The sequence below is a fragment of the Silene latifolia genome, chromosome 4 (assembly GCF_048544455.1).
Source record: "Silene latifolia isolate original U9 population chromosome 4, ASM4854445v1, whole genome shotgun sequence".
Lineage (NCBI taxonomy): Eukaryota > Viridiplantae > Streptophyta > Magnoliopsida > Caryophyllales > Caryophyllaceae > Silene > Silene latifolia.
The window spans coordinates 109,059,287-109,077,104 of record NC_133529.1 but is presented as its reverse complement, the minus strand read 5'-3'; the positions used below and the strand labels follow the sequence as shown (position 1 = coordinate 109,077,104).

The window sequence follows — 17,818 nt, the reverse complement described above, 5'->3', positions numbered from 1 at the left end:
TAAAGGCACATGTCCGGTCAATACGTATGTGACTTTTAGTAAGGTGCTTAGCATGCAGTCGCTATAACTAAGTCGTCTACCTAACTATCGTAAGTCTTTCTTAGCATTAATCCGGTCGGCAATAATACTAATTTACAATACTAATCAGTTAATCCTAGCCAATAACCAACAAACTAGATTTATACAAATAATCAAACAACAATTTTTCTAACAATTAACAGATTACTGTCCAATATTCATTCGTTGATTCCCTTCTCCCTAAAGAAAAAACTAGCTAATCATAAGTATAACGATAAACAAACAATATAATAGAAAACATATGAATAACAATGATGAATAACAAAGAAAGATTGAATACCAAACGAAGAAATGAAAGAACCGATTGCGAGAGTACGAAAGAGAGAAAACTATCTAGGGTTGTACGTAATGTAAACGTCTTTTGAATGAATGATACTTCGTAACTGTTTAAGCTAATACGATGTTAATAGTATTTATACATTGCATAATTTATTTCCTAAAAATTGGCTTAATCCCGTAATTAAGCTTCACTCGATCGTGGGTGGTGTGTGTGTGTGGGGGGGTGGGGGTAGATCGAGTGAATGCTACCCGGTCCAGTTCTTCTCATCACAACACTTAGCTCAATTCTTATCCTCTTGTTCTTGCCTCTTTGCACATAAACAGTCCATTCCATTCAGCTCCAAAGCAGCTTATAACCTACAAAATTGCATAGCAAGGCGAGAGAAACAATATTCTACAAAACACAATGCATTTCACATTTATAAGCTCAAAACACGACATGAAATGCACCGCAATAGGAGTATAAATAACATATAAAATAAACAATCAAAATCCCCCAAACCAAACCCTTAGCATTCTGTGTATAATAATGAGTTTCGAATGCCCAGGATATGGAAATCCATTATCTAGAAATATGAGCGAGGGGTGAGGCTATGAGGGTATATATTGGGAAGCTTTGTTATCGAACATCCAATCCCGCCCACTTTTTGTGGCTTCTACTAATAAATCGTGATTCAAAAGAGCAAAAGTTTTTTTTTTAGGCAATTACTGTGTACCAACGAGAGGAAATCTTCAACACAAACAAAGATAAATGCATAAAACTATCCACATAGAGTAGAAGTGTCAAGTGTACAGCCCTTCCAATATCACATCCACCAAAAGCCGCGTAAAGTGAAAGTTAAAAGACGTTAAATATACTTGCGGCCTAAACGAAACCTTTGGCTAAGACACACACATATCTTACAAATATTACAACAAAAGCCTATAGAGGGCTGGGAGTAAATTTTCCTAACACATTTTACTAATTTCTTCACCTACTAGTTTTCCGGGGTGCCAAGCCGTTACCCTTCTGCAATCTAACACCTTCTGACAATAGGGGTGCCGGTTTTGTTGCATCATTCTGGAGGAAGCCCGGCATGTCGATATCGGGAAGACTCTGAAACTCGTCGTGATGTTTAGAAGCTCGAAGTTGATGCTGGATATAATCCTCGATAGCCAGGTTGTCGTCAAGTGGTATAGCACCTGTAAGTGTTTTATACGCAAACTCCAGACACGGATCTGACCACAAGGGTGGCGGGAAGCTGAATGCGGACCCAGATGGGTCAGTATCCCGGGATGCTATGCTACCTGGCTTCTCCTCTGTAACCGGGCCGACTGGGCACTTTGGGACTGACTTCTCCTTGCTCCCCAGAAGCGCATCTGGTTGCTTTACAAGAATTGGTTGGTCCCTCGGGTCCAATACCACTGTATCCTTTTCTGATGAGGGTACAATAGTAATAGGTGGTACATCAATCACTTCATTTTCAGGAAAGACAGGAGGGACATTTTGCATTAAGCTATCAGAGTTGTTCCCTGGTTCTTCAGTGGAAAAATCAAGGGTATTTTGGGTTTCAGCATCAGGTGGCTTACGCTTATCTTGTAAATTATTTGATGCACAGACCAAACTAGGAATCGATTCGACTCTGGTGCATTTCTTACTTGTGGCACGAAGAGCCTGCTTGACTGGTATCGAGTGAGACACAGGTTGAGCATCGATTCCAGCAAGTCGTTTGGAGGAACGAGAAGGCTCACTGACCGTGTTTGGGTTCTTTGTTTTCCTCTTGGCACTTTCGGCTTTCTTATTACTGCAACCATTCATTGGAACAGCTACAGTGTTTCTCGCAGTCGAAATACTCACTGTAGAGGTAGAAGGCAGCTCTATAGCCGTCAAAGAGGAATTCCTCGACTTATCATCATCGTCTCTGACTTCTTGCAGCATGACACCAGGTTCACCCAAAGAAGTAGGTCTCACTCTAGTGGACGATCTAGTAATTCTTCTGACAGCATCTTGCTTGATAGCTATAGATTCTCGAATTAATAATGGAGTGCTTTTGGAGGTTTTTTCACCAGCTAAAAGGTCTTTTTTGGGAGTGTTATCCATTGCCATCTCTGTTTTGACTGAAGCTGTCGGCTATGGTGCAAAAGCATAAAATATTCAAATGTCAGGGAAAAAACAAAGAAATAATTAAAAAATGAATATATAAAAAATTGATAAGATATAAATGACACGGTACAAGGGGAAGTATCTCAATCTCATTCTGCACCGAAACTGTTGCACATAGAAGTAACTAAAAGACAACTGAAGATTTGCAGTATTCAACTGATTAATCTCTGGGCCAATTACTACAAGAAGACCAAGGCACATACTGATAATCAAATAAGCTTCGTATTTAGGTGAACCACAGCTTAGCACCTGAAATTTCACAACTTCCACTTCGGAAACCCAAAACTTCAGTTACAGGTCAAGTGGACACCTTCAGAAAGAAGTAATTAGGATAAAGATAATGATGAATAGATGATGATGAACCCTGTTGTAGCTTTCAGGTAAGTATCAATCTGTTCTTCCTTCCCTTTTCTGTTTCCTGTATCTCATATCATCTATGGACTCCTCTTTCTTTCCTTCTCTTTTCCCTCTCTTTCCATTTGTTTACTAACTTTTTTTCTAATTCCATGAATCCTTGCAATGGTTCATGAGTCAATATGGTTCATGTTAGCTATGGCTGCAAACTACTTCCTATGGTGAGTTACATTATGAGAAGTATCACATGATGTTAATAACTCAAACCTAAGACTGCAAACCACTTCCACTGTTGGCTCACAAAATGGACAGTGTGTCGCATGACGTAAATAACTTAGCACAACGCCAAATGCAAGGACTTGAATTACTTGCGGAAAATTAATCAGCATCAAGTTCCCAGTTATGGGGTACTATCTAAGAAATATAGGAGTCTCTTGAGAAGCACGGCATAAAAGCAGAGCAGAAAACAGTGAAAAAATTTCATAATGATAATTTTATAAAGGAGACTTACAGAGGTTTTTACTATTGCAAACTCTTCTTTATTAACATCATTTCTTGAAGTTCTTCTCCAATATGCATGCCGACTAATCTCTCCAGTCTCCAGATATCGTAGCACCTCCACTTTAGAGCGGAGGACCAGTCCACTAGCAGGGTGGAAATAGAACTGTGTAATTCAACAATTGTTTCCATCAGTAGAACAGAGAGCATTCATTAAAATGCGAAAAGACTGGAGATGACTAACCAATATCTAAGCAGAAAATATCAGCAACTGACAAGGAAAATGTGCGCTGATATATGCTATTGTTTTGACAAATCAAAACGTGACAGATTTAAATTGTACCAGAACATGTATTTGGAGAATTTAATGGTCAAAGTTGATATTATATACCACCATTGTCAAAAGGTACAATAATAATGGGAAGGAGGTAGTACTATATGGGAGGGGGAAACTTTAGTACCGGGTCTGTCCTGACTACTTGAGTTCCACGGACTCTCTTTCTCATCTCCTTAATCCAACCAGATGGCAAATCCTTATCCACTGTATTCTCAATTACAACCTAGAAAAAAAATCACAAAAGCAACGCTTTGTATGTTAGAGAACAAGGAACAAAAGATAACAGTTTGCGAGGAGATAAGGTAAAACCTTCACAACCAACACCAACCTCTTTTTTCCTTGAAGGAAGTCTCCTACTAGCAGGTTGTTTTGAAATTTGCGACACAATTGGCTCCACAACAGTCTCCTTAGGCTTTACCTTATCAACTGGCCTCTACAATAACAATTAACACGAATAAGAATCACATAATAGACAATGGCTTCTCCAATAAAGACAAACTTGCCATTTTTTCATAAGCATTAGCATAAATAGTGTTGTTTATTTTAGCTTACCACTTATATTTATCATTTATCATTTATAATTCACTTTTCTTTTACTGAATAACCAATGTTGGTCTGAGGACATGAGTCAAAAACAATGCAAACAATGCCAGCCTCTTTTTTCCCTGAAGAAATCTCCAAGTATTTTCGGAATGCGCAACATATTTGCCTCTACATTAGACTCCATAGTCCAAAGCCTTAACTTGATCAGCTCCTCCAATCTTGACACATCAACTTTTTATGCATAGTATAAGGTATTTTTAACCTTACAGGTAAAATTTGTGATTCAGTATTACAATGTTGGTCAGTTTGAGGACAAACAGGAGACAAAAAGATTGCAAACAGCAGCAACCTCTGCTTTCCCTGAAGAAAGTCTCCTAGTTGTAGGTGTCTTTGATATCTGTGATACATTTGCCTCTACACCGGAGTCCTCAGCCTTTACCTGCACAACACAGGCTTCTACAGTGAGAATTCACACTCACAAGAATATCAAGTATACTCTAATACTATATGCAAAATTCTGAACTTACGAGCTTGTTTGGTCGATATTTAAATAAAAGTTAAATATATTATTTGAATATGTAAATTTATTGCAATTTCGTAATATAAGCGAAATAACTAGGAGCCTTTTATAAACGATCATCAATGATGATGTTTGATTGACTGAGTTTTGAGAACTCGGAATTATATATGAACCTCTAAGACACGATTGAAAGGCTATCGTGATTATTTCCAAAATGGAAAATTCAAACTCTTGTAGAGTTACTTGAAGGAAATTATTATTGTCTCAACCTGAAGTTTGAGCATATGAGAATTCAGATTTAAATGAATTTCTTGCTAAACATGTGAAATTAATTTATGGTCCAGAAGTACCATAACCATTGGAAAATAATGTAGTCAAAGTCTACAATAAGAATGTCAATTCACACATATGTGATTTAGCAAAGAAAATTGCTCAAAAGTATTGGATGATTTATTCAATAATTATCGGATTGATTCTCCTTAAGATAAGGAATTAAGGAATGATGGCTACACTCTTTTTCCCTTCGACTAGGTTTTTTGTCCCAATGGGTTTTTCCTAGCAAGGTTTTTAACGAGGTAGCACAATAAGCGCGTTGATGCTATGATTATTAAGATGCGTTATTCTTAACATATAATGTTAGGTCATCTATCAAAAAGTTCCCTATCACCATTGTGGAAATATTATTTGAAATGATGATCCAAGAGTCATCACAAATGACTACACCCAGAATGTGAGAATTAAAGAAATATGAAGATTGAAATTATCAAGGATTTGAAGATATCAAATTTATCAACTACGATGGATTTTATTCAACGATCGAGAAGTTACGTCAAAGCATGGTTCATTTGAAGATTTATCAAGTTATGTAACCATCAGGGGGAGTTGACACGCGTTGTACTCTTTTTCCTTATCCATGGTTTTGTCCCACTGGGTTTTCCATGGAAAGGTTTTAACGAGACAGCTTATCACATGTGTTTGAAGATTATTGTACTCTTTTCCTTTCTAGCATTTTTCCCATATGGTTTTTCTAGTAAGGTTTTTAACGAGGCATGTTCTTCAGTAATGGACATCCAAGGGGGAGTGTTATGAAATATTATTATTATATGATTGTCCATATCTTATAAGATTATAGAATATATTATCTTATGGAAACTCTATCATTATATGTGTATATATACCCCTCATAATGGAATAAGAATATAGTTTTGTCTCTCTTCTATTCTCGCTAACTTCTCTCTCTAATTCTCTCTTCCCTTTATTTCACAACTTTTGCTTTCTATCCATATTTCCAATGGAGCCAAAGACTCATTACTCTTGGGTTATGGATTTATAATGGAATAAATCAAAATGGCTCAGTGAAGTGGATGCGCTTCTTTCTTTTGTGCTAGTGAAGTAGCGGAGCTACGATGCAGTTCTCGACGCAATTTCAACTTGGGTCATTCGGAAACAGCCTCTTTGTGTTGCTAATAGAAGGGGAAGGCTGCCTCTTAAATTTCAACTAATTTGGAATAACACGAATTTACAATTATCAACATCAAATTGAAGGATCAATTGTCAAACGCTCCCTCTTAAATACTCCCTCATCTCCACTGAACGACACATCAGTACGTATTCCATTTTTGTTTCATTCAATTTTATACAAATCATTTGTTGGTAAGTTTTAAGACATAAAGTTACATGTATACCCTTACCCTTAGCCCCTTGGCCCTTTCCCACCCTCGCTCTTCCTACCCACCCAGCAGCCATTCCTCTCCACAACCACCATTATGTCCACCACCACCACTCCTCTACACTACCACCACCACATTCACCTCCATCCACCACCACCCATCTCCACATCCACCAACTCTCTTCTTCACTACCACCACCACGTGCACACAATCTATCATCACTCCTCTCCACGCCATCCACCACCACTTCTCTCAACATACACAATTCCACACTAACCACCACCACTCCTCCACTTCGACCATCATGTCGATGCCAACCACAGCCAATCCTCATCATGCCCACACCATCAATGATCACCAGATTGCTCCTCTCTTAAGACCACACACATAACGACGTCATACCTCCCACAATGCCCATACCACACCACTGGCTTACCACAGGCCATAACACACACACACACACACACACACACAACTCACTGCCTGGCGGCCCTGGCCCACACGCTACTGCACAGATTATTGGCCATAGGCCCACCCACCATCACGCCCACCCACCCTACACACTGCCTGGCCTACTTACTGCACAGAACACTTGCCATAGGCTTACCCGCCATCATGACCACCAAGTCCACCCACGTTGCATATCACAACAGCAAACCGTCGCTCTCTTCATCCTCCACTGGAACTCGCCAACCTTCCTCGTTTGTGAAGATAATTTATAAAGACTTACCAAAAAAAAAATAGTAAAAAGGATCTCGAAAAAATTATCAAACAAGTGCACCTGTCGGAAAAATATGGACGGAAAATAACTTTGTAAGCTAGAAAGGTCGCGCTGGTGATGGAGAAGGTGGTGATGGCGCGACAAGAAGGTTGGTGCTGTGGGTGAAGGCCTAAGGGTGAGTAATGTCGGAAGTTCATAATATTGAGGGCAAGATTGAAAAAGCTATTCAATATAATAATAATTTTCCTTAAACTTTGCCAAAACTAAATTTATAGAATTGGGTGGAGGAGGAGTAGATAATTCAGCAAAACACTTTTTTCAGTCAAATTTACCGATAATCCCACTTAATCATTAACCCAAAAATGACCTTACGTTAAGTGACTCATACACGAAATGACCTAATGAGATGACCCAACCACAACGACTGGTACCCAAAATGCCCAAAACACGAAATGATGCCCTCCAACTTGATCCCACCAGATTATAGACACCAAAACTGAGCCAGACTCTGCCCAACTGACCCTTGCCAAATCTAGTAATAAGATATGATGACCTATATTAATGGCACTGAAATCATGTTTCATTGTTGTCTTAAATCCTAAACTTGATAGAATAACAATGACAAACACTTTAACTTAAAGAATCGAAAACTGAATACAATGGATGAATCAACAGTCTACCGCAGCAAGAATCCTATAGAGTTTATTAGAGTTGGGAGGATTTTTTTTTATATAAGAGTGTTAGTAAAGTTTAAAATAAATAGATGATAAACAAAATGTTCATATCTAAAGTTTACACAAAAGAATGAAAATATATAACGGGCAGGTCCAATCTACACTTAACTCCTGAGCATTTATGTACAAACTTGAAGTTTATCTTTATAAATTAAATTTGTGATTTAGAATATACTTTTCTTTTATAAAGTAATCAACGTTACTCAATTTTAGGACAAACATAAGGCAACAAGAATGTGAACAACCCGAACCTCGTTTTTTGCAGAAAAAATTCTCCTACTTGCACGTGTTTTTGACATATGTGACATGTTTCCTTCCACACTGAACTTCTGAGCCTTTACCTGATCAAGTGGCCTCTACAACGAAAATTAGCACTCATAAGAACAGTCTCACATAATAGATAACAGCTTCTCCATACTTGACGCATTTGCATTATTTCTTAGACATTTGTATATAAATATGCGACATATTGTCAACTTTATCAGTTAAATTAGCGTTCAGACTTCAGAATTCGCTCTTCTTATATTAAAGGGTTTTTTGTCAAAAGGTACCTAACATTTAGGGTAGCTTGCGTCAAGGTACCTAACATTTTTTTCCCCAAAGGTACCAAATATTTATGTTTCGTTTGTAAGTAAGTACCAATTAAAAATTTCCGTCAAAAAAGTTTTAACTTTTCTATCTCAATTTAACGGAAAACAATTTTTTTTGTTGTTAAAAACTTATTATTGCTACTAATCATCAACTTAAACCCTCACCTCATTAATATCCCTTTTCATTACTCTCTCTCCTCCCACAATCTTCATAGCAATCATCAGTTCATCACTAATGTTTTCATCACCAAGTTCACATCCTACATACTAGTATACTACCACCAAACACGGCCAACTACGCACACCTCAACCCGCCTCACCTCCTACTCGCGGTAAAGAGACAGCCCCAAACTCCACCAATAGACTGCCCATCGATAAACTAAGCCTTTCCCAAGTTTCGGTAACCTATGCGCTCTATATTTCGCACACCACATCAATAAACCTATGCCCGAAATGATAGAAAACAGAGCATGAACTGCTACTGTCCAGACCTTCTTACGACCTCAGAATGACTCCAAAACGTCATACAATTACCAACATTAAGCCCTCTTCAACTCTACCACCACAATCACTACCCTTTATGCCTTCACCAACACCACCACCGACAACCTCAACAACCTTTGCTCGCACTGCGTCCTCGTTTGCGCCATTCGCAATTACTTTGATATATTGGGTATTGGGTTGATGTAAAGTTGAGTAAATAATAATAAAAAAGAATAGTGTAGATGGTTGAGATTGTATGATGTGAAGAAGGTAATTTTGTGAAGATTTACAGTTAGACAATGGAGTCAAAAATAAATTAGGAGAATAAAAGTTTTCCGTTAGTCAACTAACAGAAATTGACTTGATTTTAACGGAAAAGTGCGTTTGGTACTTCCCGACACAACCACCATAAATATCTGGTACTTTTGGGCAAAAAAAAATGTTAAGTACCTTGGCGCAAACTACCCTAAATATTAGGTACCTTTTGACAAAAAACCCATTATTAAATAATATATGTTAGCCAGTTTAAGGACAAACACACATCAACTTAGCATCAATGCATTCTGGTATATTTTGCATGACACTAATTTTTAGGCATCTAGGCCTGTTAATTGAGATTCACAATTATTAACCGGGGGATCTAAAATCACAATAAGATTATTTCTAGCATCTAGGCCTTTAAAATTGTGTTTGAGGACAAACATAAATCAATTAAACATCAACAGTAGGAGGCATACTGTGCATGACACTAAACACCTAGGCCTATTATTAGACATTCAAATTTCTTAACAGGGGGTCTAAATCTAAAGTCACGATAAGATTATTTGTCATACTGTGCAGCAATTAAAACACAATTTTAAGGGTCATTTGTTGTCTTCAAGAATGTGTTCAATCACAGAATCACAAACAGTTGAAAAATTACTGTTTTGCTTAAATAGAAATCTGCAATAACTTAAGATAATAAAACAATATGAAACAAACATTGCTGGAAGAATGCCTGGTGAACCGTCTTTCATTTTGCCCAGATGATCCTGTATTGTTCTGTGTACTTTGAAGATACCGGAATACCTCTGGCATGGAGAAGAATTTACTTCCACTTGATGGATCAATGTAACACTGCAAAAACCATAATTCACACAAACCCGGAACTTAGATCTCTACAATTCAGGAAGCCAAAAAATAGCACGGGTACAAAATGCATATCCCCTTAACTTTCTGTTGAGACACAGTAATACTAATTCTTGGAACATCAAAGGTAAATGTGACTTGTGATTCACAAACTACAGAAGAAAAGTCAACTGATTCTAATATTGCTACCGCTGTTCCAAATGCTAAATCAATCTAAACATCACTTGAGAATTCAACATAGTCAGGCAAGGGGGGTTGAAGTTCATACTCCGCAAAGCACATTTAGTTAGAAATATAGAACTCATATCTGTTACTCATCTTTCAACACAAGTAATAACAAGATAATAGTACATACTCCCTCCGTCCCGGTCATTTGTTGTCCTTTGATTTTGGCACAAAGACCAAGGAAAGGGGAAGGAGCCAATTACTAAATGACAAGTGGAATAAATTGAGTGTGAATGACCAAGTTACTCATCAAATTCATTCTTAAAATAGAAAGGACAACAATTGACTGAGACACCCAAAAATGGAAAAGGACAACAAATGACCAGGACAGAGCGAGTAATACATATTTCCAAAGGGTTTGTTCCAAAATGGAATCTCCGGCAAGCAGAAGCAGTTGACAAGCCCAAACTCCAAAATGCTAAAAGTAGTTAATGATGCATATAGCACAACAAAGTCCCTACATATTTTTGTGTTTTCCTCACTGCATGTCTTATTTCTTATTCTACCAAACACCCAAGGAAAGAGGAAGCACATATATATTGAACTGTCCCAACTGAGAAGAACTATGCAGCAATTAAAACACAATTTTAAAGTGGTATGAATCCGACAGATGAACAAACCCAGTATCTGGCTTCCATCACATGCATTACGTTTTCAGTGTCGTAAATACTTGTATGTAAACAAAAGATGAGTAAGATAAAGTATGAAGTAGAGGTTTTGATTGTTACTACCTTATAAGGGGTTCCTTTCCTGCGACCCTTATTACGAGTTCTCAGTTGTACGGTCCAGCCACCAGGTAACTCGTTAGCTACGACAGGCTAAATGCAGATGAACAGAAGCCATTAGTAAGTGAAAAAGGGCAAAAAGAAGAGCTAAGATGAGGATTGAGGGTGTCCTCACTTACTTCCATTTGTTGATCCTGTGAATTATTATTATTATTATTATTATTATTATCGACGGTTCCGTGTTTTAGATAACGAAGAACAGCAGGTTTGGAATAAAATTTCTGATGTGTATCTGGATGGACATACCACTACAAACACACAAAAAAAAAAAGCAGAATTAGCTACAATGCCCCTCTTGAAAACACTTAAATGCAACATGCAGATTGAAGATATCAGATTTCAGATTGCAGATTGCAAAATAATAAGGAAGAAATTATAATTGAGTTGATGAACCCTAATTTAATTTGGGAAGATGAGATAGTATTAATTAGGTCAATAAATCAAGTTGAGGGGTAGCATGTATGTATGTTAGTTACCTTGTATTTGCGGTGATTTTTGAGCTTGACATGGAGCTTCCAGCCTGCTGGAAGCCACTCAGGTTGAGGTTGATCCTTCTTGGAAACCATTCTCAGAAGAAGATGAAGATGAAAAAATAAAAAAGGGAGAAAGGAAGCATAAATGCCAAACGAGGTTGAATAATTAATAAGTTGATTACAGTGCAAGACTGCAAGTGTGCATTGTGCAACACAATCCGACTCATCTTAAGTCAACATTTATTTACTGCTGTATACCACGTGCGGCCTGAATCCTACCTCCACCTCACTCTATTTTTCCATCTAAGTTAACTGAACTGAAGTGAACTTATAAAAGTTAAACTGAACTTATAAGAATTGAACTGAACTTATATAAGTTGAACTTATAGAGATCGGACTAAACTTATAAAAATTTTGCGTTTTATATAAAGTTATTTCTTTTATACAAGTACTACAATACATTACAATAAAAAATAAATTACATATTATATTTTTTTTCTAATCATCTATTTCCATATTATCATCCTCCTCGTCACTTTCACATCTTCATTTTCACTGACATCGTCGAATCCATTGTCTCGCCAAATGTCTTTTACTATGTTATTTCATACCTTGTACATAGCTTCCTTACGCTTTGTTTTAAACATGTCTCAATCTGTTGAGATTAACGAGGTATAGGTGAAATAAGGGTAAAAATATTAATGAGATAGATGGACTTATGAATAAGTAACGAGTAGGCAGTTTAGCATAAACAAATTATAAGGGTAATTTTTTTTTTTTTTATAATATGTATTGGATAATTTTAATATTGGATTTTTTTTCATTGATTTAAATGAAAAGTGTACTATTTTTTTCCAATTTGTCAATATTAGAAAACGGGTATGAATTTGTAGTTATTATAAGTTGTATTGACTTGTCTAAACTGAGCTTAGGAGTTGAACTGAACTTATAGGAACAGAACTGGAATTATAGGAACTGAACTTATATGAGCTAAACTAAACTGAACTTATAGGAACTGAACTGAACTTAAAGGGGCAAATAGAAGTCCAAAAGAACAAGGCCTTAGCTAGACGCCTAGACGTGATCCGATTAATCCGATCCTAATTACAACCCTTCACTGTGATCTGAGATCCGAATTGACCCGACTCACTTGAAGAAGACCCAAGCTATGTTGAACCGGAACTGACCCGACCCGCAATTACCGGACCTGAAACCATCCAGTCTGAAAATGACCTAACAAAACATAACTGATCTAATTGGACAAAAATGAGTAATTTTAAAATGGCTGGAATTATATAGTTTCAGGATTGTGTGGATCATTGTGGCTTGTATGATCTGTTTGTTACTATTTACTAGTGTCTATTATACTTGGAACAATAATAAGCAGGATGGTGATGATAGGGTTTTTAGTAGAATTGATAGGGTTCTGACCAATGACTCTTGGATCCTCTCTAGTCCTACTAGTACTGTTACTTCTTACCCGAGGGCTTACATGATCATACTCCATATATTATCAGTTTGTGGGATGACTGTGATAAAAAGAAAAATAGCTTTAAATATTTTAATATGTGGGGGGAGATGAAAAGTTCATGAGTTTAGACGTTTAGTGTAGCAAACTTGACCAAGCTACATCATGATCCTAGAAATATAATTTTTCAGGCTGAAGGAAGAATTGCCTCTAAAACTTTTAAGGATTTGGATAATGCAAAGAATCTATTCCAAATGAGAAGGCACCTGCCCAGGTGTCACGGTCCGCTACTTTTGCCGGACCGTGGCGCGCACCCTTACCCGTCTCAAGGCAAGATGCAAGCGACAAGGATCTTCGTACTAGTGAGGGATCGCCCACTAGCACGATACTCGGGTCTCGGGGTGTGAGTCGGGATCCTAGTGTCGATCCCACAAACACGGCTTGTTAGTAAAGTGAAGGCAAAGAGTCATTCACAACAAAGCAACAACAAGCAATACGAAGGCACAAGGTAGGAAGTAGATTTTCATTCACTAGTACTCCCTAAAGAGGGAAATTTGATTATTACATCCTGGTAGCAGGAGACATTGAATTTACAAGTTTAGTTCAGAATAGCGATATACCTATTTATGGAAACCTATTCTAAAACTACTAAGAAAATACTTACTACAAATGTATAAGGGAAATGAAATTACATAAGCATAAAATAAATCTAAGGGTTCAAGTGTGCGGATCGTCACACTCTCCCCCACCTAATCTGTTGCCGCCCTCGGCAACACAAAAAATCTTGAATGGTGCTTCGGTGAGACATCCTCGGTGAGCTCGATCATCCCATGCAAAGTGTTGGGGATTGGCTTGTACAACTCGGCTTGAATGTGCGCTTCGTCCCAAACAATGACTGGCCCCTTCGTCCCCTCAAGGATAGGCTGGAGTTCCTTGACATAGAAGCTGCCGAACATCATGTTCTCCAAGTCCACCACGTGCTCCTTGTCTCTCGGGAAAGTCCACTTTGCCGTTGCTTGAAAAGACCTCTCCCGGGATTCCTTCAAGTACTGGCCCCAACGGACCTTCACCTTGTCTCTCGTCACTTCGGCACCTGCATTCAAGGGAATGTGAGATCTCCAGGACGCCGAATCAGCATTTCGGCGCGGCCCCCTGATGGTACGAGGCCTTCTCTCTTAGGTCGACTGACCCGCAAACCAGGACGTCGATTCAGCACATCGACGCGGCCCCCTGATGGTATGAGGCCTTCTCTCTTGGGTCGACTGACCCGCAAACCAGGACGTCGATTCAGCACATCGACGCGGCCCCCTGATGGTACGAGGTGTCACGGTCCGCTACTTTTGCCGGACCGTGGCGCGCACCCTTGCCCGTCTCAAGGCAAGATGCAAGCGACAAGGATCTTTGAACTAGTGATGGATCGCTCACTAACACATTACTCGGGTCTCGGCAACACTCGACAGGATGCAACGAGAGCGTTAGGCTCTAGTGTTTGTCAGACACTAGGCACTCGTAATCGGTCTCGGGGGTGTGAGTCGGGATCCTAGTGTCGATCCCACAAACACGGCTTGTTAGTAAAGTGAAGGCAAAGAGTCATTCACAACAAAGCAACAACAAGCAATACGAAGGCACAAGGTAGGAAGTAGATTTTCATTTACTAGTACTCCCTAAAGAGGGAAATTTGATTATTACATCCTGGTAGCAGGAGACATTGAATTTACAAGTTTAGTTCAGAATAGCGATATACCTATTTATGGAAACCTATTCTAAAACTACTAAGAAAATACTTACTACAAATGTATAAGGGAAATGAAATTACATAAGCATAAAATAAATCCAAGGGTTCAAGTGTGCGGATCGTCACACCAGGCCAGTATTCTTCTTGTTTTTTCAAAGATGCTTTTACAGGATCACAAGATGTCTATGATTCAGGCTTCTTTTATAGTTATTGAGCGTTAGGGTCGATGTGGAGAAGGTGAAGAAGAGGGTTGAAGACCTACGAATGGAGTTATGTGAGGGGGACGGTGTCGTAGGGGAAGTAGAAGCGACCGTCGAGAACAAAAGGAAGTGGAATAAGCTAAAGGTGGGGGGCTCCTAAGCTTAATGTTGACTTGGGGGTGAAAGAGGGACGAAGAGTAGGTTTTGGGGTGGTTTGTCGTAACAGTGAGGGTGTAGTATTGTGGCTTTGTGGGGGGGGGGAGGGGGCATAGGCGGGGAATTACGGAGGTGAGAATAGCGGAGGTTGAAGTGGTGTTAGAAGATATTAAAGAAGCGAGGAGGCGCGAACACTCGAAGGTGTTGTTGAGAGCGATTGCAAGACCTTGATTGAAGCTTTGAAGACAAGGGCGAATGGACGGAGTAACTTTCATCCATTGTTGGACGATATTTATTCTATTTGTGATGGTTTTGAGTTAGTTTTATGGTGTTTTGTTTGCAGAAACTTAAATAGAGTAGCACATGAGTTGATCCATCTAAGCTCGTTGCAAGTCGGTCGGAAATTGTGGGTCGATACTGATCTACCTCGATATATTGTTGATTTTGTTATCGGCGATATTAATAAGGTGAATTAATTCCATCTCTAAGATCTAAAAAAAACGTTTTACGATAAATTGTAGTACCACCTCCAAGGCTCCAATTCACACCAAAATACCCATTCACATTTTGCACAAATATTAAGAAAACCTATTGAATATTGTTAGTGTTTGTAGTGGAATAAAGTATGAAAAAGGAATAATAATAATAAAATATTGTTAGTATTTGTAGTATTTACTAGTGCGCACCGAAGGTAGCGACTTCCCTCATGACCAAAAAAAATTAAAAAAAATGGGTAATTTAGGAGTGTATTTACTAGAGCTGGCAAAAGTTGACCTGACATGAAAGACCCGTCCAAAAACCGACCCGATAACCGATAACATTCTTATTTTTTCCAACCCGGATCTGACCCGATAAATGACCCGATAATAAATTAGCTTAATAATGGTGTAAATAATAGAGATATTGTTGATTACAGCCTTATAAAAACCACTTTTTGAAAATTACAGTCTTATATAATTTTTTTTTTAAATTACAGCCATAATATCACTTTTCTTTGAAAATTGCACCACGATGACGTTTCCGGTGAATTTTGTCAAAAAGTGACTGATATACCCTTGTATATTTGTTTGCCTACTTACCCAAATCTTTTCACTTTACCTATCATTTAGCTCCCATTTAACCCAAAACCCTCTCGTCTTCCTCACCATTATTACCAAACATGAAGAACCATTTTTTGGGGGAAAATTGATTATGAAGAATACCCATTAATTTATGGTATGTTTGGGAATAGACATTTTATTTGCAAATACATATTTGGGTCAAATCTAGTGTTTGGGAGATGAGAACATACAATCTGAAATGACAACCTAACCCCTCGTTTTTCTGAAATTCTTCATCAAAGACATAAGCCTAGTTCTCCTCCGTCATTTGTTTAGAGCAGCTCCATCATCTTCTCTCTTTGATAACTTTTTCTAATCTCTCTTCTCGATTACTTGTTTTGGGTATTTTTAGCAAATTGTTGCACAAATCAATTTTTTCCAGAATTTATTAGATTAGAAGTATCCAAACACTACCCAGAAAATGGAAATAATAGAATTAGAATTCAATTAAATTAAATTGATTAGGGTAGAATTTAAATAAAATGGGTGAATTAAATTAAGTGGTATTGTTGAAGAAATAGAGAATTAGAAAGAAGATGAAGTTGTGTAATCTCGTGAAGGGGATGGACACAAGGTAAGGGTATTTTGGTCTTAAAAAATGAACTTAAGTCACAAAAATTCAAATTTGCGTCAATTTTCCGCCGGAGTTAATGTTTTGGATGTAATTTCTGATCAGAAGTGATATTATGGCTGTAATTTACAAAAAAAATTATATAAGGCTATAATTTTCAAAAAGTGGTTTTTAAAAGGCTGTAATTAACAATTTTCTCTAAATAATACTCCCCTCCTATTCGCTATATTATTCTCTATTTCCTTATTCGGATTATTCGGGTTTTCTTCCCTATTTCCTTTTTTGGGTTGATTTGTGTGGTCCAAATTAAATTGTATGTGGGGTAGTGTGTTTTGTGTGGTCCAAATTCACTTTCTTATTTCTTGTGCAAAAATGAAAGGGGGAGAATATAGTGAATAGGAGGGAGTACAAAATTGACATTCATCCTACCATCAGTCTCACTATAGTCTCTAAAGTGAAAACGGGTTAAATATGCTTAAACTTGTGAGATTTTTGGGCCCTACCATGCAACTTGTTTTATACTTAAAGTGAGTGAATATTTGACCCGTTCATAATTATAAATGAATATCTCCTGTCTATAACGAGAATTTGTGTTCATCCTAATCATTTTCATTTAAAACTTCAACTAGTGCACTCACATGTTGTTTAACACATCAAATTACTCATCTAAAACTAAATAAATATGAGAAAATATATGCCGATAAGCTGACCCGATACTGACCCGCTAATGACTCGACCTGACTTGACACCCGCTGATGACCTGACAAGAAAATGACCCGACATGAACCGTAACCGACCTGGACCGTTACTGACCCGGTACAACTAGGGCTGCACATAAAGTAGACCAGACCGATAAACCAGACCGACCCGGACCGGCCGGTCCGATCAGGACCGAATACAATCTGGTTCGGTCTCCTGGTCTACATAAATATTGTGACCCCTCTCTGTTCCGGTCCAAGCAAAAAAAATCACCTTAAATTACCTTTAAAAATGGAACCGGTCCGGTCTAAACCCGAAAAAAACCGGA

The 17,818-nt window shown here is 38.0% G+C and overlaps 1 protein-coding gene across 2 annotated transcripts; it reads right to left on the bottom strand.

The window, feature by feature from the left end:
* Positions 1–1,088: 1,088 nt before the first annotated feature.
* LOC141653793 (uncharacterized) lies at positions 1,089–11,747 on the bottom strand. 2 transcript variants are annotated; one of them, XM_074461646.1, is made up of 10 exons: positions 11,565–11,747; positions 11,208–11,336; positions 11,035–11,121; positions 9,932–10,066; positions 8,129–8,233; positions 4,582–4,671; positions 4,018–4,122; positions 3,814–3,912; positions 3,366–3,518; positions 1,089–2,467 (listed from the first exon to the last, which is right to left on the bottom strand). In XM_074461646.1, exons 1-10 carry the CDS (start codon positions 11,652–11,654, stop codon positions 1,328–1,330), a joined length of 2,133 nt encoding a protein of 710 aa, XP_074317747.1. In that variant the 5' UTR covers positions 11,655–11,747; the 3' UTR covers positions 1,089–1,327. The 2 variants fall into 2 exon arrangements, with proteins under 2 accessions (XP_074317747.1, XP_074317746.1); XM_074461645.1 differs by lacking the exon at positions 4,582–4,671 and having other exon boundaries at positions 11,565–11,745.
* Positions 11,748–17,818: the final 6,071 nt, after the last annotated feature.

Coding starts and splice junctions, on each gene's coding strand:
- LOC141653793 (XM_074461646.1), bottom strand. CDS start 11,654: ATGGTTTCCAAGAAGGATCAACCTCAACCTGAGTGGCTTCCAGCAGGC. Junction 10,067..11,034: donor GGAAAGGAACCCCTTATAAG/GTAGTAACAATC, acceptor TGGTTTTTGCAG/TGTTACATTGATCCATCAAG. Junction 3,519..3,813: donor AAGTAGTCAGGACAGACCCG/GTACTAAAGTTT, acceptor TGAATTACACAG/TTCTATTTCCACCCTGCTAG.